The 20,950-nt window shown below is 61.7% G+C and overlaps 1 protein-coding gene across 1 annotated transcript; it reads left to right on the top strand.

The window, feature by feature from the left end:
- Window positions 1-4,520: 4,520 nt before the first annotated feature.
- On the top strand, window positions 4,521-20,122 carry PPP1R9B (protein phosphatase 1 regulatory subunit 9B). Its single transcript, XM_047845704.1, has 10 exons — window positions 4,521-6,430; window positions 10,191-10,323; window positions 11,614-11,734; window positions 13,634-13,738; window positions 15,040-15,175; window positions 15,801-15,953; window positions 16,075-16,128; window positions 17,605-17,834; window positions 18,225-18,321; window positions 18,509-20,122. The coding sequence occupies exons 1-10, from the start codon at window positions 5,048-5,050 to the stop codon at window positions 18,560-18,562; spliced, it is 2,466 nt and encodes an 821-aa protein (XP_047701660.1). The 5' UTR covers window positions 4,521-5,047; the 3' UTR covers window positions 18,563-20,122.
- The last annotated feature ends 828 nt before the right edge of the window (window positions 20,123-20,950 follow it).

Raw genomic sequence — 20,950 nt, 5'->3', positions numbered from 1 at the left:
GGCTGAGCGTGGAGTCTGCTTGGGGTTCTCTCTCTCCCTTTCCCCTTCTCTGCTTTCTCTGTCTCCCTCTCTCTCGCTCTCTCAAAAATAAATGGACATTACAAAAATTAATTTAAAAAAATACAGCTTAGAAGGAAACAAGAGGCCGGAAGCTTCATAAAGACCCACACGGATGGGGCGCCTGGGTGGCTCAGTCGGTTAAGCGGCCGACTTCAGCTCAGGTCATGATCTCTTGGTCCGTGAGTTCAAGCCCCGCGTCGGGCTCTGTGCTGACAGCTCAGAGCCTGGAGCCTGTTTCAGATTCTGTGTCTCCCTCTCTCTGACCCTCCCCTGTTCATGCTCTGTCTCTCCCTGTCTCAAAAATAAATAAAACGTTAAAAAAAAAAAAAAAAACCCGCACGGAGATGCCAACGTGGACGTCCAATTTTGGCCACACCTGCTCACACATGTGCACACACCTCCATACATGTTCAGATGCACATGCAGGCAACAACAGGAGACTTACCAAGCTCCTACTTTGTGCCAGGAGCTGTTCTAAATGCATAAAGCACTCACAGAACTCATTTAATCGTTAACACTCTGAGGTTGCTATGTTTTCTCCAGTTTACAGATAAAGAAAGTTGCTAAAATCCCTTAACTGGCAAGTGGCAGGTTGGGAACAAAGACAGTCTGGCTTCAGAGCCCCTGTTCTGCCTGGCTCCACAGAGAGTGGGGGAGCCCCAGGGTCCCCTGTGCTCAGGAGACTCACTCAGACATACACATTGAGCTTTCTGAGGAAATTAGGCTTAGGGAGGGAAAATGACTAACCCCAGGTCACCCGGCAAATGCACGAAGCTGTGATTCAGTTCAGACCTTTTGAACCACAGCCTAATCTTTCCTCTAAAACTGGGTAAGTCACTTCCCTCTGCCTGTGTCTCAGTCCTTCTCACTCCCCTGGGAAGCGGTCAACCAAGGGCCACTAAAGCCCCCCCCCCCCCCCAGCAGCACCGTCATCCTGGATTTATGTTATGTGAGAACACACACGCCTTTCCCAGCAGCTTCCTATCTGCTGAAGCCCCTGGCAGAGGAGGACAAATGAACGGGAGTGATTGGGGCGGGGACCACTGGCTCCCCACAAAATGGTTGAAGGGCAGGGTCTAGGTCGGCCTCTGCTCAGATGACTGTGGCCACAGAAACACAACGTTCACAGGCTGAGTCTCAAGGCCCCAGGGCTGGGAAGAGAAGTCAGCCTTGGCGCCCAGCCCAGGCCTGAGCCCAGGGCACTGAGGGCTTGGGACTTATCACAGATCTCCCTGCCTTCATCACCCGTGACACCTGGTGTTTAAAACTGGCCAGCCTCGAGGAACAGTCTCAGGGGGCCCTCATCAGATCTGGGGCTAGGTGGAAAATGGGGAGGGGCTCTCTCAGAAGGGTCAAGGGCAGATGATCTCTCCCTGTAGAAGCCCCCAGCCTTTTGATCAGGAACCCGGAAAGGCATCTCCTTCCCCACATACCCTACTTTCTGTGTTCCAGCTACTTCTGTTTATCTTCTCAGAGCAGAGACACCGAGTGACTTTCCCAAGGTCACACAGCTAGCAAGTGGAAGAGCCCCGATTTGATCTCTGACAGCCTAGCTCCTGGGTCAACTTTGGGAACTGCCTCACCCTCTCTTCCAGTGCAAGGTGAAGAGGGAACTTCCATTTATAAACATTTTTTTTGTAATGCTTATTTATTTTTGGGGGGGGGGGCAGAGGCAGAGAGTGGGAGACACAGACAACGAAGCAGGCTCCAGGCTCTGAGCTGTCAGCACAGAGCCCGACATGGGGCTCGAGCTCATGAACTGCGAGATCATGACCTGAGCCGAACTTCCACTTAAAGACCACCAGACAACTTGGCCATCAAGGCCTTCTCCACACAGGACTACAGAAAGAATGATTAAATTACCATGGGGTGTGGGGTGCTGATCCGAAGGAGAGAGGTGAGGATTTAAATCTTTCCATTTGGATGGTAACCCTTCCAAAAGTACCCTCACTGCAGGGGGGATTATTGCTCCAGACAGGCAGGGAGGGGGATGGAAGAGATTACACCCCATTCCCCACCCGTCTAGCCTAATCTCACAGGCCAGCCGGCTTGGTGCCTGACCCCAGGGAAGGAGTGATGGTAAAGCATTTACTGCTCCTTAAAAGCTTCTTCGGGAATTCTGGCTGGGGGTGTCGCTGAGCTAACCAGGAGCCCATGAAATAATAATCCCGCTCATTAGCCTCAGCCTTCCAAGCTCTGGGCTGACTCCACCCTCCTACATCCCAAAGCACTTAAAAGGGTTTCACCCTTGGAAGTCTCAGGACGAGGGAGATCCAAGCACCTCGGTAATCCAGTTTGCCCCCATGCTGCTGCTGCTGCTGGAGGTGTTGGGGGTCCCAGGGTCACTGGTCCTGACTGCTGGTTCTCAGCTCCTCCTCCCACCCTTAGAAGCCAACTTCCCCACCTGGCCAGAAGCGTGGGCCCAGACCCCTTGGGCTGGGACCAGTTAAGATGACTCACCAAAGGGTGTGGGAGATTCTGGGCAGAACACCCAGGGGCCTGCGCCCTCCTCCAGTCCACACAAGAGTTTCTGGGGACACTGTCCAAACTTCCATCCCTCAGCTAGGTGAGATTTCTGTCTCACCCAACTTCTACAGAGGGGTCGGGGGACCTTTGAGGGGAGGCAGGATTCCAGCTCCAGACTGGAACTTGGAAACCCAAGTCCCAAAGCTTGTTCTTTAGCTTGTTCTTTAAAGAGGTCTTCTAAAAAGGGCTAGGAGGGAGGGGAGATTGATGATGGTTTCTTCAGCCTGTCCCAACCCAAAGTGTAAAATTGCCGGCGGGGGGGGGGGGGGGGGGGGGGAGGGGGAGGGGGAGGCAGGGGAGGGGGAGGAGCGGGGGAAAGGGCAGAAAGCAACCCTGGGCAGCTGGGCAAAGGAGGCAGGTGTCACTGGAAAGCCTGAGGTCTGGGTTCATTTCCGGTTCCTGCTTGGAGCCCAAATCTTCCCTCTCCCTTAGCCTCTGGATCCAGTCCTGTGGTTCCTGGCCCCTCCCTGTCCCGATATTCAGGATTCCCAGGCAGCTTCCCACACCCCATCCCCCATGCTCCTTTGCACGTGTTAACCGGCTTATATCCCCGCAAAAACCCACACACACCCCTACAGTGGAGGTGGTGGGAGGATCCCCTACAACAGCCCTTCTAGGCGAGCTGGAGAGAGAGTGGAGATTGGGAAGAAGAGGAAGAGGATGGAAGAGAAGAGGGCGGGGGAGGAGGCAAGAGACCGCAGGAAGGCCTTAGATGCAGGAAGCAGCTGGGAGTGGGGGGAGGCTTTGTGCCTGAGTCGTTCCCATGGGTCCTAGGGTCCACACTGTTCAGCATTTTCTATCTGTGGAGTGAGGCAGCGCATCTGGACCTGTCATGGTCTGTTGGGTGGACATTTACTCCCAGCCCTGGCAGCTGGGGATGGGTAGAGGGCAACCCAGGCTCCTTGTTGTATATGTGGGGTTGGGGAGAGCATCAGAACAACTTTCTGGGTTGCCGGGACAGGGGATGTGCAGATCACTACCATATTTCTCCCTGCCTCCCTAACACACACTTGCACACAGTGGCCAGGATCCTTTAGATCAGAGACCCAAGCTAGACCTCTCACTGCTGAAACTTTGGCCCCAGCCCTCCAGAATTCCTCCTCCCAAACTCCTTCTTGTTTGAGAGGCAAGAGTGCCCTGGCGGGGGCTTGAAGACAGGGATTCCGCCCCCTCTCTTGCAGCCTGGGTGCTGGGCAGGCTGACACCCCTTTCAGACTTCCAAAGGGCAAAGGCCAGCTTTGGGCTGCCACCTGGGCCATGAGGACCATTTCCTTTCTCCTTTCCTCCTCCACCACAAAGCCAGCAACACTGGACCCAGCTTTCACACCTTAGAGAGCGCAAACGGTTCTACACGAGAATTTGTGAAAATGCAGATTCCTGCGCCGGCCTCTGAGATTCTGTTTCACAAAGTTTGGAGGAGGGCCTAGAAATCTGAATTAAAAAAAAAAAAAAATTAAGTGCCCATAGATTTTGATGCTGATGGTCTTGAACCCTACTGGGGAACTCCAAGGACCATGAAGGATCCTTTGCCCCGCCCCACTAATCTCCCCTCACGTTTGGAATGGAGAGGGGACCGCACAGAGGCCACTGGGGCTGGATTGCCTCCCCGCACCCAATATTTGGTGGGGGTGTGCTTCTGAGCGTCGGGATAAGCCGCAGGCAGAGGTTGGGATGGAAGGGCCGAAGAGGACAGGCCGGGAACTGGGGTCAGCGTCAGGCGGTCGGCGAGGGACCGGCAGGGGAGGGGATACGTTCGGGAGGAGGGGAAGGGGAGGGCTCACAGACTCCGGCCCCGGAAATCCGATCCCTTTAGGACCCAGAGGTGCCAGTCCCCCAGCGGCGGCGGCGAGAAGGGCAGCCGCTCGGTCTCGGGCAGCCGCCGCTCGGGCAGAGCCAGAGAAAGACCGAGGCTCGGGGCGCGGGGGGGAGGGAGGGAGGGAGGGTGGCGCGGCGGCGGAGCGGCCCGGGCCGGCCGAGCAGCCATGGGCGCCGGGGTGCCGGGCCCCCCGAGAGCCGAGGCCCCCGGCCGGGGTGGGGGACGCCCGGGCTGCCAGCCCCGCTGACACCGCCTCGGACGATGTGAGCCGGCGCCTCCGCCGCTGCTTCGCGGGCAGGGCGCGCGGTCCCACCGGCCCCGGCCGCCGCTTTTCTAATTTGGGTGGGGGCGACCGTAGCAGGCCGCTCTCTTCGGCTTTGAAAGAGGGGCTGGCTGTCTGTGGCAGCTGGATTGGGGGAGGCGACCCACACAGGGCGCTCGGAGATTTTTTTTTTTCCTTTTTTTTTTTTTTTTTCTTCAAGCGGGGTTAACTGTTTTTGGCAGCTTGGTTTGGGGGGAGCCTAAAAAAGGCCTTCCGGGGTTTCTTTTCTCGGGGGGGAGGGGGGCGGTGGTCCCGACTTGGCCAGCCGCCTGTTGGAGGGGGGGAGCGGGAAGCGAGGGGATGCGCCCCCGTCTCCCCCCACCATGATGAAGACGGAGCCGCGGGGGCCCGGGGGTCCCCTCCGGAGCGCCTCCCCGCACCGCAGCGCCTACGAGGCGGGCATCCAGGCGCTGAAGCCGCCGGACGCGCCCGGGCCCGACGAGGCACCCAAGGCGGCCCACCACAAGAAATATGGCTCCAACGTCCACCGCATCAAAAGTATGTTCCTGCAGATGGGCACGACGGCGGGGCCGCCGGGCGAGGCGGGCGGCGGCGCGGGCCCCACCGAGGCCCCGCGGGCGCCCGAGCGCGGCGTGCGCCTGTCGCTGCCGCGGGCCAGCAGCCTGAACGAGAACGTGGACCACAGCGCCCTGCTCAAGCTGGGCACCAGCGTGTCGGAGCGCGTGAGCCGCTTCGACTCCAAGCCCGCGCCCTCGGCGCAGCCCGCGCCGCCGCCGCACCCGCCGTCCCGGCTGCAGGAGACGCGGAAGCTGTTCGAACGGAGCGTCCCGGCGGCCGCGGGCGGCGACAAGGAGGCCGTGGCGCGGCGGCTGCTGAGGCAGGAGCGCGCCGGCCTGCAGGACCGGAAGCTGGACGTCGTGGTGCGCTTCAACGGCAGCACCGAGGCGCTGGACAAGCTGGACGCCGACGCCGTGTCGCCGACGGTCAGCCAGCTCAGCGCCGTTTTCGAGAAGGCCGACTCGAGGACCGGCCTCCACCGTGGGCCCGGGCTCCCCAGGGCCGCGGCCGCCGGGGTTCCCCAGGTCAACTCGAAGCTGGTCAGTAAGCGGTCCCGGGTGTTCCAGCAGCCGCCGCCGCCACCGCCGCCCGCCCCGTCGGGGGATGCACCGGCCGAGAAGGAACGCGGCCCTGGAGGGCAGCAGCCTCCGCAGCACCGAGTGGCCCCTGCCCGGCCGCCCCCCAAGCCCCGGGAGGTGCGCAAGATTAAGCCCGTGGAGGTGGAGGAGAGCGGGGAGTCGGAGGCCGAGGCGGCGCCCGGGGAGGTGATTCAGGCGGAGGTGACGGTCCACGCGGCCCTGGAGAATGGCAGCACCTTGGCAACCACAGCCAGCCCCGCGCCCGAGGAGCAGAAGAAGGCCCAGGCGGCCCCGGAGGAGGCCACGGCGGCCGTGGCTGCGCCTGAAAGAGGGGTGGGCAACGGCCGGGCCCCGGACGTGGTCCCCGAGGAGGCGGATGAGTCCAAGAAGGAGGACTTCTCGGAGGCAGACTTGGTGGACGTGAGCGCCTACAGTGGGCTGGGGGAGGACTCTGGGGGCAGTGCCCTGGAGGAGGACGACGAAGAAGACGAGGAGGATGGGGAGCCCCCTTACGAGCCCGAGTCGGGGTGCGTGGAGATCCCGGGGCTCTCGGAAGAAGAGGACCCGGCCCCGAGCCGGAAGATCCATTTCAGCACGGCGCCCATCCAAGTAAGTGAGCCCCCCTCCCGCCCCCGCGCCGCCCCTGCCACGTGCACGCCGTCGCCCCCGCCTCGCCAAGCCGGGTTTGGCAGGCTGAGTCAGCCCCTGCCACCCAGCCCCCTTCCCAGAAGTTACCACCCTGAGGGGGGCGTGGGGGAGTTCCAGCTGTTTGTCAGAGGGGCACGATTTTCAGGCCTGAGACAGGGCGGCCTGCCCCGACCTGCCCTCAGGTTCCTCTGCCTGCTACCTCGCCCAGGCTCCGCCGCACCCGCATCCTGGGACACCTGCTTTCCCTTCCTCTCCCAGACGCGCTTCCTCCGGAGGCTGCCTGAGGCTGGGACTTGGGTGGTGGGGAGGTGTGCGTCTGTGTGTGTGTCCTCAGGAGACCCTCCCCACATCGGTCCTTACTCCACTCTGGGCGGGAGAGGTGGGGGGAGCTTAGAAACACCCCCCCACCCCCACTTTTCCCCTATAGAGGAGGGAGGAGCCAAGAACTTCCTAAAACGAAGGTGTAGGGGACCGCAGCCCTTCATCCTGTCTGTAGCCCCCACCCCGAGTTTGCAGAAGTGAAAGAGGGAAGCAGGTCTATGAGGGTGAGCTGGGCCGGGCCCATGTCACTGGGGGTGGGGGAAAGGCCTGGCGCTGGGGCCCTGTTTCCTGGGGTCGGTGCTGGGCCATCTGGGGAGGTGGAGGTGTTGGGTTCCACAGGGAGCAGGCACCTTGCCTGGCCCATGAGGGGGCTGGGCCTTGGACTGGGCACGAAGAGAGGGGGTGGGGCTGGGAAAGCCCCCAGGATGCCTGGCAGCTGCCCACATGCCTTTGCTCTTGGCTGCTCAGTAGGACAGACTCTCATGGCCTTGGCAAACTCCCAGTGCTCTTGCCACATTCTCTGGGTGCCCTAAAAGAGGGATGGGAGCTGCCCCTTTTGGGGGTCTCAGTTCCCCCTCCCCCCCCCACTTCCCCACCATCGCTCTTGGTGATTGGTTTGTGGCTTGTGCCAGTGCCCTGAGCTCCTCAGAACAGTGCCGACGGGGTCTGGGTAGGGGGACATCCCTGGGAAGAATTAAGAGTCCCAGGTCACCACCCCCCACTTCCTGCCACCCTCCAATCTTGGCTAGCACATCCAGTCTAGATGGCCCTTTCTCACCACCCCAGGCTCAGCTGTGCCCAGCACCAGGTCTGCTGCAGGGGGGTGTTCGGGCCCCTGGACTCTCCTAGGCCTGGACCCTGCCTTTACCCCTCCCCTGCCAAACCCTCATCTGTCTGCTTGAAGTTTCCATAACTGCTCTTGGACACTGAAGCTGCCCAGGTTTCCTCCCACCCCTCCTATCGACGGCTGCCTCTCTCCCACCTCCCCGCTCCCACCCCAGCGGAGGCCTGAAAGGTGCCACTCCAGCCACGCCATCCCTCCCCCATCTGGGGCTGCGACCTTACGTGTCCTTTCCCAGCCCTCCCCCTCCTGAGGGCGACAGGATCCTGGATGGTCTGGAAGGAAGATTATGGTGTTTCTTGGGACCCGAGGAGGAGGTGGGGACCACGGAGGGAGTCAGGACCCTCCCATCCCCAACCAGTTCTCTGAGTGGCCTGATCCCTTCAGAGGTGGAGTTTGGTTTTTCAGTCCTGGGCCTCTGACTGTCTATATTTGACACCTTACCCTGATTTTTGGGTAAAAAATAGCGCATGATTTGGAGCAGTGTTTCCCGACTCCCTGGTGACCGTCGCTCGCAGGAGTGTGGGAGCCAGTGGTCTGTGGTGCCGCCGTGGTATGTGTGACTTTTGACCTTGCTGGGGATTTCCTCCTCCCCACCCTGGGCAGTGGGTCCCTGTTTTTCCCCTTTCCCTGCCCCCATTCTGCATTGACACTGATTGGAGGGTCTTGTGTCCTACCGATGACCTGGTTGTTGCCTCTACGGAGGCTTCTGCTGGGGACAGAGAGCCCGATTCCACATGGTCAGTTGGGGGCGGGGGACTGGGCCTTCTGATAGGCTCGGCACATCGTGGTGGGCAATGTGAGGGGTGGCCTGGGGCCTGGGGTGAGGGTCAAGGGACTCGTGCAAAAGTGGGCCAAAGCCGATTTGCGAGGCCCGGGGGCCTGAGTGCAGCGGGGACGAAGTCACAGGTGACCCACCTGCCAGGGCCCACCGGGTGGAGTCTCATCCTGCCCGACCACTGGCCAACCCGAGTGACCTTAGCGGCAGACCTGGCATCTTATTCTGTCTGCAGACTGGGTGGCCCCTCCCTCCAGGGGGCTTGGAGGCCAGCGGCCAGATGTCAGGGGGCCACTGCACAATTGACGATGAGCTTTAAGGGCCTGAGCTCGAGTTTCTCTGATGCAGCGAAATCGAGGGGAGTGAGTTAAGTGACCACATAGGCCCCTCCCAGCTGCACTTCTAATCCTATGAAACCCCCCCGTGGGAGCGAGGCTCCGGTGGGGAGTGGAGGATGACACCGAGCGAGCCCGAACAAAGGCTGGGACACAAGTCTACTGCCCGCCAGGGTGCCCCTGGGCCTGCTCCTGGAGGAGAGAGGGCCCCGGCAGGGGCCTCGGGGGACACGGTGCTCCACTCCAGCTGCTCAGGCCTCAGGCCCAGCCATCCGATAGAGCTGCTCCCACCCTTCCTCGCCCCCGCTTAGCTCCAAGTGGTGCCAACCTGTCGCTGCAGGCAACGAAGCATGAACGTGTCATGGTACCCCAAATGGTGCTCATTAACCTCCTACTGGGGGTACCCCCGCCTGGACCCAGAATTAGGCACTCCCACAGAGCCCCTGCCCTAGCTTCTCTGTTCTCTGGGGGAGGGTCGGAATTCTCCTCACAGAGAGCCACAGGAAGGAGACAGCAGAGGGTACAGGGGCCGACAAGGTAGGGCTGGCCTTGGGGCCTCCCTGCAGGCTGGGCTCACTGTGGACCACATCAGAGAGGCTGCTGCCTGCCCGGGCTCCTTGCTGTCACCAGGGCCCCGAGCCTCTGGCCTGGGCCTCCTAGTGCACTGGGGATAAGGGGCACGCCTCAGAGCTGCTTCTCTGGAGGGAAACTGAGGCCTGGCCATGCAGGCAAGGCCACGTGGGCCTGGCGTTCTTCCCCCCACCCTCCCCACCTCCCGTCACCTGAGGGGCACCTCAAGTAGAGTGCTGCCCTTTCTCCATGGGGCTGGGGTGATCCTGCCTGCCTCCCTCCCCCACCCCAGCCTCAACTTCAAGTTCAGGTCAGCTGGGGCCTGGGGTCCTGGGTGCCTCTCTGTCCCATTCTCTCCTCCTCCCTCCCCTCTCCCTGCGTCTCACACCTGCTCCCCCCTCTCTCCCCATCTGGCAGCCTCCCGGATCTTCTCCATTCTTACTCCCCTCCTCCGCTTCCCCTCTGCTCCTGCTCAGCCTGTTCTTTCGACTCTCCCGGACTCTCCCCGCTGCCGTCTGTGTCTGCCCTTGTCTGGCTCTCTGGGTCCTCCTCTGTCTCTTTCTGCCCCAGTCTGTTAGTCTACCTCTGACCTGGCCTCCTGGCCTCTTGAGTCTGACGGTTTCTCCAGGGTCGCCCTTCCTTTCCTTCCACAGCAGCCTTGCTCATGCCCAGCTGGGGCTGCAGGAGAGAGTGACGGTGTGGATGGGGCGACAAGGTCCCTTTGTCTCTCGCGCGCTAGCAGGCCCTTCCCTCCGAGCTGGGGTCATCTTGGGGCTGGGGGAGGCCTGGAGCAGGCCAACGGGTGGCCTCAGCCGGCCCTGGCGGCCTCCCCGTACCGGCTCTGCCCTTGCCCTCTGACGAGCCGCCCCTCTGCAGGTGTTCAGTACCTACTCCAACGAGGACTACGACCGGCGCAACGAGGACGTGGATCCCATGGCCGCCTCCGCTGAGTACGAGCTAGAGAAGCGGGTAGAGAGGCTGGAGCTGTTCCCTGTGGAGCTGGAGAAGGGTGAGACACGGCCGCGGGGTGGGGGTGGGGGGGTCTCTCCACTGGCGCCAGCTCTGCCCTGGGCCCTGGCGTGGGGCGGGGGTGGGGGGGCTTCCTCGGGGACTTTGGTGTCGCCCCTGCCAGCGCCCCCAGCCACACGGACTCCATTGCGGCCGGAGCTCCCACCACCGACCCTGTCCTGCCCCACTCTGTGCTCACTCAGCCCAGCTGCCAGGTCCCCGGGGGGGGGCGCTGGGGGCTGGGCTCTGGGTTCTGTGTGGGCCTCACGCTGATGGGAGGCCAGCACTGATGGGACACTCCCAGCCAACTGTGTCCTCACAGGCTGTCATGGGTGCCGGGCAGGGATGGGAGGGGCCGCCGTAACAGCATGTAGACTCAGGTCAGTGGGGTCCCCGAGGAAGGAATGCTTGCATTGAGCTCTGAAGGTGGAGGTGGGGGGGGGGGGGTGGAACTCAGGAGAGCTTGCGGGAAAGAGAAAAGAGAGACTCGGCTAGATTTTGATCACGAGGGCAAGGGGGTATGTGGGGCCTCGTAGACCACGTGGAGGACAGGTGGTCCCCGTGGATGGACCGGGAAACCGTGGCAGGGCATGGGAAAGGTATTTTAGAAAGACCACCGCAGGCTGTGCTGTGGGGAGAAGGGCCGTAAGTGGATGGGGAGAGACCACAGTGGTGTGGACCAGACGATGGCTGTGTGGGAAGTGGGCGCCCTGGAGAGATCCTTGCGAGGCAGAATCTGCAGGATCTGGAGGTTATTTGGCCCGGGCGCAGCCCGTGAGGGGGGAGGGAGGAATCCAGGTGACTCCCAGGCCCCAGGAGGGAGTGGCAGACGGGAAGAGCCTGTTTGTGGGGGAAGATAAGAGTTTGGATGTCAGAGGCCCGTGAGACAGGAGGGGGGGCAGCTGCGGCGACTAAAGCGGGAAACGCCATCCCGTCCCTCTGCACCCCTCATCTGCGTGCAGAGTCGTCTCTGGCCCACCCCCCCCGGCCACCCTCGGCCTGCCCTGCTGCCCAGTGGTTCTTGGGGGTGGAGAGCACAGAGCAGGGAGTGACCCGCGAGCCTCCCGGTTGGCTTGACAAAGAGAGGGGAGAGAACGGTGTCCCTTCCCCAGTTGCGGACATCCCCTGAGTGCGGGGCCTGCTGCTCGAGGTCGGGCCGTGCCCTGGGGTGAGGTTGGAGACTGGGGTGGGGGGGACGTCTCTCTCTCTGTCCCCCTGCAAGCCCTGGCTGGAACGCCTCACCCCACCCCCACCTCCCAACACCAGCCTCTCACGACTTTTTGCTCCACAGACTCTGAGGGCCTGGGCATCAGCATCATCGGTATGGGGGCCGGGGCGGACATGGGCCTGGAGAAGCTGGGCATCTTCGTGAAGACCGTGACCGAGGGTGGTGCAGCCCATCGGGACGGCAGGTACCACCTCCCCCTCCCCCACTGGCTGCCAGCCGCGGGGCGGGCCACTGTCTATGTGGGGCTCAGGTATTCCTGGAGCCTTACTGTGCTAGATGCTGGTCCAGAGGGTACAGCGCCGAACACAACTGATGGGACCCCTGCCCTCAAGGCACTCACATTCTTTGGAGGGGGGCTGCACGGAGGCATCGCACGTCCTGGCTTTCGGTGTGTGTTGGGCTGCGGTAGGGAGAGCACAGGCGTGGAGGTTGTGTTCCTGGCGGAGACCTCTGAGCTTTTTGATTTTCACTTAGCAAATACCGAGTCTCTGGCTCTGTGGGCGGGGCTGGAGCCAGCCCTGGGGAGTCAGTGATGAGGGCCTTGCCCTCAAGAAGCATGTGGTATGTTGAGGCAGACGGGCATCCAAGTGGACGCACAGAAACCACGGGAAAAGTAGCACAGGGGTGCCACGAAGGCATCAAAAGGAGGACGTGTTCTCTCTGGCTCGCAGGGAAGGCTTCCTGGAGGAAGCGATGTTGGAGCTGAGACCTGAAGGATGAGCAGGAGTTAGCCAGGCTGAGGGAGTAGAATGTGCAGCAGGTTCCAGGAAGGGGACTGAAAGCAGGCGGGTGTGGCGGGAGCATAGCAAGCAAGGGGGATCCAGGTGCGTGGTGTGGCTAGAAAGACTGGTGGGCCGTGCCTGGAGGGGAGACGCTCCTTGTGTGCGTGCGTGTGCATGTGTGCGCATGGGCGCTCTGCTTGGCGTCTGAGGCTGGAGGGGTCAGAAGGTTCAGGGAGGGCCTCCTGGAGCCCCAGGCAGCCCAGTGACCCCACTGTGGGCCCCTCCACTGTGTGTGTGTATCGCAGGGGGGAGGTGGGACGGGCTTTAGGGCGTCCCCGGGGTTGTCGGAAGTTGGAGGTCGATAATCAGGGGTGCCTTGTGGTGGTACCTCCCAACCCGGGCCCCTTCAGTGTGACAGAGGTGAATGGGTGTCCCTGTGAGGGCCGGGTGACTTGAGGTCATGTTGCTGGAGCTTGGGTTGCCTCACTCAGGGTGCTGCTGCCTGCTGTGGCCCTGGGGGCTCGGGGGGCAGACAAAAGGAAGGTGACGGTCTCCGCCCTTTCCCTTACCCCCTCATTTGAATTTCCAGAGCCTTCCCTGTGGTCCTCCGTTGGTGGTGTGGGAAGTGTGTGCCCATGTTGAGAGTGTGGCCACACGTGGGGCGTGCGGGGGTGAGCTCTTCACAATAGGCCATTTCCTCCATTTCCGCATAGGAGGCCGGGGAGAAGGCCTGGAGCTTGCAGGGAGGTGGGAGTGGAGGAAGGAGGTGGCCAAGGGTCCCGCCAGTCCCTTCGTCCCCCTCGGCAGGCTGGGCCGGACACCCCCGTCTCTCTCCTTGTGCCGAGAAGCAGGGCCCCTCGTGCCACACCGAGAACGTGGTGGGGGCTGTGTCCCCGTATGAGGGTGCCATGAGCCTACGGGCCAGCACGTGAGCGCCGCAGTTTGCTCCGCTAGGTGGGTCCCGGGCATTTGGGAGCCACTCGGCAGACCCGGGTCTGTAGACGTGGACTTAGAAGCGGACCGTGTGTCACCTGTGCTTCGGGCCCCCGCCGGCGTCCGTGGTGGTAATGAACTCTGGATGCTCTATACCCGCTCTGTCGGGTGTGACGGAGGAGGGACAGGGGTGTGATTATCGCAGGACGTGCGCCTGCCACCACTCCTGGTCCTGCCTGCCCGGGTCTCCCTGCCCGCTGGTGAGTCTGGGCGATACGGGATGCTCTGGCCTCATGCGTTTTATGCAAGTAGGCAAAGTACCAGGGCCCAGCGGGGACTGAGCCTCGAGTTTCGGATGGGAGGGGGACCACCTCTACCTCAGCTCCGGTTCCCCGGTGACCCCCGCTGACCAGTGTGGCCTCTCCCAGGATCCAAGTGAATGATCTCCTTGTGGAGGTGGATGGCACGAGTCTGGTGGGAGTGACCCAGAGCTTTGCAGCCTCCGTGCTCCGGAACACCAAGGGTCGAGTGCGGTAAGGGCCCGGAGCAGGGGGGGGCTGGGTGGGGGGGTGGGGGTGGGAGCGGACGGGAGGTTTGGCCCTCATCCCGGCACTCAGCCCACCTGGCCGTACCCAGATAAGGTTCTGGGCAGCCCGCCTTATTTTTTTTTTTTTAATTAAAGTTTATTTTTATTTATTTTGAGAGCGAGAGAGCAAGCGGGGGAGGGACAGAGAGAAAGAATCCCAAGCAGGCTCTGCCCTGTCCGTGCAGAGCCCGACGTAGGGCTCGAACTCACGGACCCTGAGATCGTGACCTGAGCCGACTCCAAGAGTCAGATGATTAACCGACCGACCGAGCCACTGGGCGGCTCACCACACAGAGGAGCTTTCATGGCCTCCCTCCCCAAAGGAATTGCTGTGCCCATATCCCTACCCTACGCCTGCCGTCCTCTCCCAAGCCCCTGAGTACTGCTGGCCACCAGCACAGGCTTCAAGGCCCATGGCCCGCTGCACCTCCAAACTGGCCTCTTGGACTTATTCTTCCCCTGCGTGTCCGTGACTAACTCACCAAAGAACCAAGATGTGCAGGGAGAATGCCATCCAAATTGGAGTCTCCCCCACCGGGCACCTACCCCATCCTTCTCTCTCACCCACTGTGTAATCCTGGCCGACTCTCCTCCCCGGGCCTGTCCGTGAAGGGAGCTGGGCTAGGAGCTCCTTGCGTCCCTCTCTGGCATAATATTCGGGGACCACTCCCTGCCCCCTCCAAGAGGGGCACTGCCCCCAGGAAAGGGTGGTGGACAGAAACAGGATGTGGGTGGCCACGGAGAGGAGGGGCTGGTGCCTGGAAGTTCCACTACTTCCTCTCCATCCCAATCTCCACGCACCATCGTCCCGCCCCTTCCTGAAGCTTGGGGGCTTGGAGCTCACACAAGGCACACCCCCACAGCCCCAGGGCAGCGGAGTGGGGAAGCCGGCTGCTGGGATGGGTCAGGGCCCCGATTTCTCCCCCGGTGGTGGAGGAAGAGCCCCCTGCCCAGGCGGCTTCTGAGCTCCTGTCCCCTGCAGCCCAGCAGGGGGTTTGGCTGACATCACCCCTCCCCCCAAACTGGCCGCGAGGGTTAGCGGGCCTTCTGCCTCTCTGGGGAAGGAAACCCAAGAAGGGCCCCCAGCTCCCCCATTCATTATTAACACTCCACGGCCTCTGGACTCAACCCTCTCATTTCACCTCCCTTGGGAGGGTCCGGGGGGCGGAGGTGGTGCGCCAGCGGGGAGGATGGTGGCATCACCCAGTCGAAGACAGAGGCGAAGGCATGACGCTAGTGCCCCTGCAGATTTATGATTGGCCGGGAGCGGCCAGGCGAGCAGAGTGAGGTGGCCCAGCTAATTCAGCAGACCCTGGAACAGGAGCGATGGCAGCGGGAGATGATGGAGCAGAGATACGCCCAGTACGGGGAGGACGACGAGGAGGTAGGGACTGCCGGCCCGGCCGGTGGCATCATCGCCCCCTGGTGGCTGGATGGAGCATTACAACCATCCTCTGTCCCTGCTTTCCCAGGCCTTGTGAAGAAGGCGGGCGCACACCAGTCCCTATCCTGGGGGAGTCCCCAGACTGAGGGAGGACATGCAGACCCTTCCTTCAAAGAACACTTAGTCTTCTGGAAGGGGTCACACTTTCTGTCTTCAGAGACCCTTCCTGCTCCTACAAGGAAAACACAGTTCCTTCAAAGAGTCCCTACTCTAAGGGGAAGGCATACATAGCCTCTACCCTCAGGGGACCTAATCTAAGGAAGGAGACGGGGCTCCAGACCTCAGGGGACCCGTGGAGTGAAGGGAAAAGCACAGGCTGTTTCTTCAGGGCTCCCAGTCTTACAGGGGAACTACCTGGGCCTTCAGGGGACTCCCCAGGCTGCTGGGGGCAGACGCAAACCACGCCCACTGGCGTAGCCCCGGTCTGATGGGGGAGGCATGAACCACATCCCCGGGTAGCCCCCCAGTCTGACTTGGGCAGACCGTTGCCAGTCTAAGCCCCGCTCATCAGGGCTGAGGGAGGCCGGGGTGGACAGGATGTGCAGTCGCCTCTCTCCCTTCGCAGACAGGAGAATATGCCACCGACGAGGATGAGGAGCTCAGCCCCACGTTCCCAGGGGGCGAGATGGCCATCGAGGTGTTCGAGCTGGCGGAAAACGAGGACGCCTTGTCCCCCGTGGACATGGAGCCCGAGAAGCTGGTGCACAAGTTCAAGGAGGTGGGAAGAGGAGGGGAGGAGCGGTCCCTGGGCTGGTGGTGGGCAAAGGCAGGCCATTATCCCTCCCAACAGCACGGCCAACTCCAGCCGGAGCTGAGCGTCTGCCTCTCTGCCCCCACAGCTCCAGATCAAGCACGCTGTGACTGAGGCAGAGATCCAGCAGCTAAAAAGGAAGGTAAGAGCATGGCAGGGGGAGTGGGGTCACTCACCGAGATCTCTAGGGACGCCCACTCGGTGTGGACATCGAGACACTGGACTCGGGCTTCACGTGACCGTATACGCAGGTGCGTCAGCCTGCATAGGTACACCCTCGGCATCCGTCTGCCGAGACACAGAGGCACGACCCTCCCTCGGGAAGAGGGTCACAGGACGCGTGCGTTCTCACAGAGGGGCTGATGTTGGAGGCTGGCAAGCCAATTAGAGGCCCTGGTGGTGTCCTTGGGCGCGTGGTGACCAGGGCTGCCCAGAGTGCCGGCAGAGGGTATGGATAGGAAGGACGGGTTGGGGCTGCATCTCTGAGGTGGAGATGATGGGCCACACCCCATGCAGAGCATGAAAGCGAGTCAAAGGTCTGTTCGTGCTTTCAATCTGTAAAAGCCTATAAGGCACCTTCTAAGTGCCCAGCACTGTTCCGGTCCCCGTGGTGGGCAGAAGCAGATTTGATGCCTGCCCTTGTGCACAGTGACGTCTGTGTCCTTACCAACTGACACGGGGCTCTGTAGGAGGAGAGTACAGGGGTGCCGAGCACCTAGAGCAGGGGAACCTGATCCAGCCCGAGTGTGTGTAGGGGCGGGTGGGTGCGGGGGGCAGAGCTGTTGGAGGGAATCACAGGAGACTTCTGTGGGGAAGTGACACACTGAGCAGAGAGCCAACGAGTAAGCTAGGGGGAGATAATGGGGCAAGAGGGAGAGGAGGTGGGGGGGGGCATTCTAGGCAGAGGGAACGGCACGGGCGAGGGCCCTGTGGCAAGAGGGAACGTGGCAAGTCTGAGGATCTCCAAGAAGGCCCATGCAGCTGGGGTACGGACAGCAGGTGGCGTTTGCCACCAGCAAGGCTGGAGGGGGAGGCAGGGGCTTGAGGCTGAGCGCTGGCGTGGCAGTGAGACCGCGGAAAGGAGGACTAGATTTGTGCGGGTGGGGTGACCGTGAGAAGCGGGAGACAAGGTGGCAGAGGAGCCGGGATTGTTCAGGAAGCCACTGAAGCAGGGACTGGTCAGCAGGGCCAGAGCCGCGGAGGGGACAGAGGGCGATGGCGACCCTCACCGGCCCTGCTCTTTTACACCTACCCTCTTCCTGTGGCCCTGTGAGCTTGGCAAGGCAGGAAGCAGTCCCATTTCACAGATGGGAGGCCGGAGGCTTAAGACAGAAGTTGCCTTGCCGCAGGTCACAGAGCTGGTCAGCGACTGACCCGGGCCTCTGGCCCGCGAGGCGCGTGCACGGCGCAGGGGCCCTGGCTGGGGGCTCTGAGGCTGAGCTCCCGCCTCTCCCCACTCCGGGCTCTGGTTCTCAGGCTCGGCCAAGGAGAGTTACTAGTGGGGGGGCAGCGGGCTCCACACCTGCAGGCGTCCTCCAGAGACTGGCCCCGGGGCCAGGATGGGGGCACTCCTCGGCTGCCTCTGGCCCGCACCAATCCATGGCTGCTCCTTCCTCAGCTACAGAGCCTGGAGCAGGAGAAGGGGCGGTGGCGGGTGGAGAAGGCCCAGCTGGAGCAGAGCGTGGAGGAGAACAAGGAGCGCATGGAGAAGCTGGAGGGCTACTGGGGGGAGGCCCAGAGCCTGTGCCAGGCTGTGGACGAGCACCTGCGGGAGACCCAGGCCCAGTACCAGGCCCTGGAGCGCAAGTACAGCAAGGCCAAACGCCTCATCAAAGACTACCAGCAGAAGTACGTGGCCGGGGCACTAGGAGCAGGGGGTGGGGGTGGGGGGCGGGTCCTGGCCCAGGGTGGACCGAGAGAGGCCTCTGGTGGTACAACCTCCCCACCGCCACCTGAGTAGAGAGGCAGAGAGCACAGAAGTTGGAGGGTGCCCTGGTGAGGGTGCCTGAGCCCAGGATGACTGGCCACCGGGGCCAGCACAGGCCCCAGAAGCTTTGGAAAGACCTGGGGCCTCCCCACCTAAGAACAGGGGGAGAGAGAGAGAGAGAGAGAGAGAGAGAGAGAGAGAGAGAGAGCTGCTCAGGTGGGGCTAAGGACAGGGCTGAGGGCCCTGAGACTCCTTGGATGGCAGTCAGACCACACACCCTCACCCATGGGCTGCCCCCTGCTGACCCCTAGGGAGATCGAGTTCCTGAAAAAGGAGACCGCACAGCGCCGGGTTCTGGAAGAGTCAGAGCTGGCTAGGAAGGAGGAAATGGACAAGCTCCTGGACAAGGTAGGCCCAGGGGTGCGCTGGGGGAGGGGACAGCAGGTAGACCCCTCCTCTCAGGCTCCCTGTGGATCCTGGAGGGAGACAGAGAGAGTCGTGTTGCTGGCTCGGGGTCCTGCCACCACCAGGGTGGGCAGAGGGGCCGGGCCTGTGCCTGGTATCAGGCCTGACCCCTCTCCCTTTTGTTTGCCAGATCTCAGAACTGGAAGGAAACCTGCAATCACTGAGGAATTCCAACTCTACTTAACAGGAATCACTCCTTGACGGGACAATAATTAATCCCCTCCCATTGTCCTCCCTCCCCTGTCCTCAATACTTCACCCCGCCCCCTACCAGCCTGGGGACAGGTGCCCCGACTCCCCCACCCTCCGCCCCACCTCCCCCAGCTTCAGGGACCAGAGGGCCTGGGCAGACAGAGGTGGCTGGAAGAACGGCCTCTTGCTCGCCCTGCGGGGCTGAGGCACGGAGGCCCAGGGATGCCGAGGGTTTGGCCTGGGTGGTGGATGGACACAAGGACCTGCAGACCATACTGCCAGACTTTACAACCTCCAGCCTTTGTCTCTGGACTGGAATGGGGCTGGGGGCTCTCCCAGCATCTCACCACCTGGAGGCTGCTCCCTGCCCACGGGGCTCCTACGTGGCCCCTGGGCCTCTTGACTTGAGATTCTACCTTCTTGGCCCCTTTCCCCATCCCCCATCATTGTGCTGTCTCTGTTGCATTCTGACCCTCCTGCTGGGAGGGGTTGCCTCCACGCCTCCTCCTCCCATCCTGGTCCCTCCTCCCAGGAGGGACAGAGTCCACCCTGGAGCCTGGAGGCTGGGACTGGCCCTGCACTGATTTCTCATGCATCCTTCGGGAAAAGGGGAGAGTCCAGGACACCTGGTCCCCAGCTCCCCCTTCCCTGGGGCAGCAGCCCTCAATTTTTCCTTGTGCCTCCCGACCCCCAGGTGCCAAATAGCCATAACCTCCTCCTGGAACTGTTCTGTGGCCTCTCTGGGCTCCGAGTTTCCTGGCCGAGCCTGGGAATACCAGGGAGGAGAGGTCAGCTTAGGGGGCCTGGCTGCAGCTTAGGCAAGGCGAACATTTCCCACCCACCCACCGGAGAGCCAGGCCCTGCCCTGCCCAGGGCCACACCTGGAAGCCTTGTACTAACATCGCAAATTCCGCCTCGCTCCACCCACGCCCACAGTTTTCCAATGTTTTGACCGGAGGGCAAAATTTTACTACTACTCATCTTTTTGGAGACCAGGGCTGCCCTGCTGGCAGCCTGCTTTCTAAGTGAAATCCACTCCGTTTCCCCACTCTAACCCCAAATTGGGGATTGGACCAAGGGAGGGGAGACCCACCCCCACCCCCACCCCCAGGTCCCCTCCTCTTTTCAGGATCCACCTCTCATTCTGCCTCTTCCTCGTGCCCCTGCCCCAGACTGGATTTTTGTTCATTTTTTAAAAACAGACAACCCCCATCACATCCGTTTGGGCTTCTCGACCCCTGTAAATAGACCACGCCATCGATCAGTATTTCTCGCCCCCCACCCCCGACCCCTTGCCCCCAAGACGTGCCCCTACCCCCTGAAAGAGCTGGCTGTCTCAGTGCCCAGACCTACGCACTTCTCCTTCGCCCCGGCAGATGGAGTGGGCGGGGCCGCGGGGCGCTTCCGGTTTCTCCAACCGGCACCGCCCCCGCCCCGCCCCCCCGCAGGACTGCGTCTCTGTATATAATATATATATGTATGTATTGTTCCCGGTTTTGTACGGACCATGCCCTCTGTCAAGTCGCCCCCATAAAAGCAGCCCCCAGAGCCTCGCTGACTGGTATCTTGTTTCGTGGGGGAGGGGCAGGGTTGTCGGTCTGTGCCCCGTGGTCCCCTCCTACCCGTGCTGCCTCTGACCGTGAGGCTCCTTCTACAGAGATCCCATCTATTCCCGCTTCCAGCAAATTCCTTGTCACCATTTCCTCCATCAGCACCCATACATTTTTACCCATTTCTCCTGGTCAGGCCTGGGGTTTCCAGAGAGTTCCTTAGGCCTATTGCATTTCCTCTTTTTAGGAGCCGCCTGAGTTCAGAGAATGGGTTAGATATGATATGGTCAGGCAAGGTGCAGGTCCCTCCCCTGAGAAGTCTAACCTGCTGGGGATACCCAGTCCCTACTCTCACAAGGCACCTTACCTGAGGTACCTGAAAGATCAAAGGTTTCCTAGAGGTGGGAGGGGACATGGCAGAGCAGTTTTGTCCCCCCGGTGCTAGAAAACTTAAGTCGTTCTAGCCCCCAGCTCTGTGCCAGCGTGTCTGATTGCTATAGAATGGGTCTGGCAGTCCAGATACCAGGGTTCCAGGACGAGATTTGGTGAAGTCCCAGAGAGTGGAGAGAGCAGGGGGGAGTAGGGCCAAGGCTGGGGCAGTCCCCAACACCAGCCTTAGCCTTGCTGTGGGCGCTGGTGCGTGTATATGTGAGAGAACAGAAGCACGAGGCACTTGTGCTCAGTGGCCTGGCCCCCAAGGGGATTCTCATGTTCCCCTTTGCCTGAAGGAATGAAGTCCCAACATCAGGGCCCTTTAAGGTCACTTTGATGGGTCCCTGACAACACCCAAGATGACTGACCTCTACCAGAACCCCTGGTGGCAGTCAGCAC

The sequence above is a fragment of the Prionailurus viverrinus genome, unplaced genomic scaffold (genome assembly GCF_022837055.1).
Source record: "Prionailurus viverrinus isolate Anna unplaced genomic scaffold, UM_Priviv_1.0 scaffold_35, whole genome shotgun sequence".
In the NCBI taxonomy this organism is placed as follows: domain Eukaryota; kingdom Metazoa; phylum Chordata; class Mammalia; order Carnivora; family Felidae; genus Prionailurus; species Prionailurus viverrinus.
The sequence above is the reverse complement of the archived record's forward strand: the minus strand, read 5'-3'. Positions and strand labels throughout refer to the sequence as shown.

Coding starts and splice junctions, on each gene's coding strand:
- PPP1R9B (XM_047845704.1), top strand. CDS start 5,048: ATGATGAAGACGGAGCCGCGGGGGCCCGGGGGTCCCCTCCGGAGCGCC. Junction 6,431..10,190: donor TCAGCACGGCGCCCATCCAA/GTAAGTGAGCCC, acceptor GCCCCTCTGCAG/GTGTTCAGTACCTACTCCAA. Junction 18,322..18,508: donor TGGACAAGCTCCTGGACAAG/GTAGGCCCAGGG, acceptor TTTGTTTGCCAG/ATCTCAGAACTGGAAGGAAA.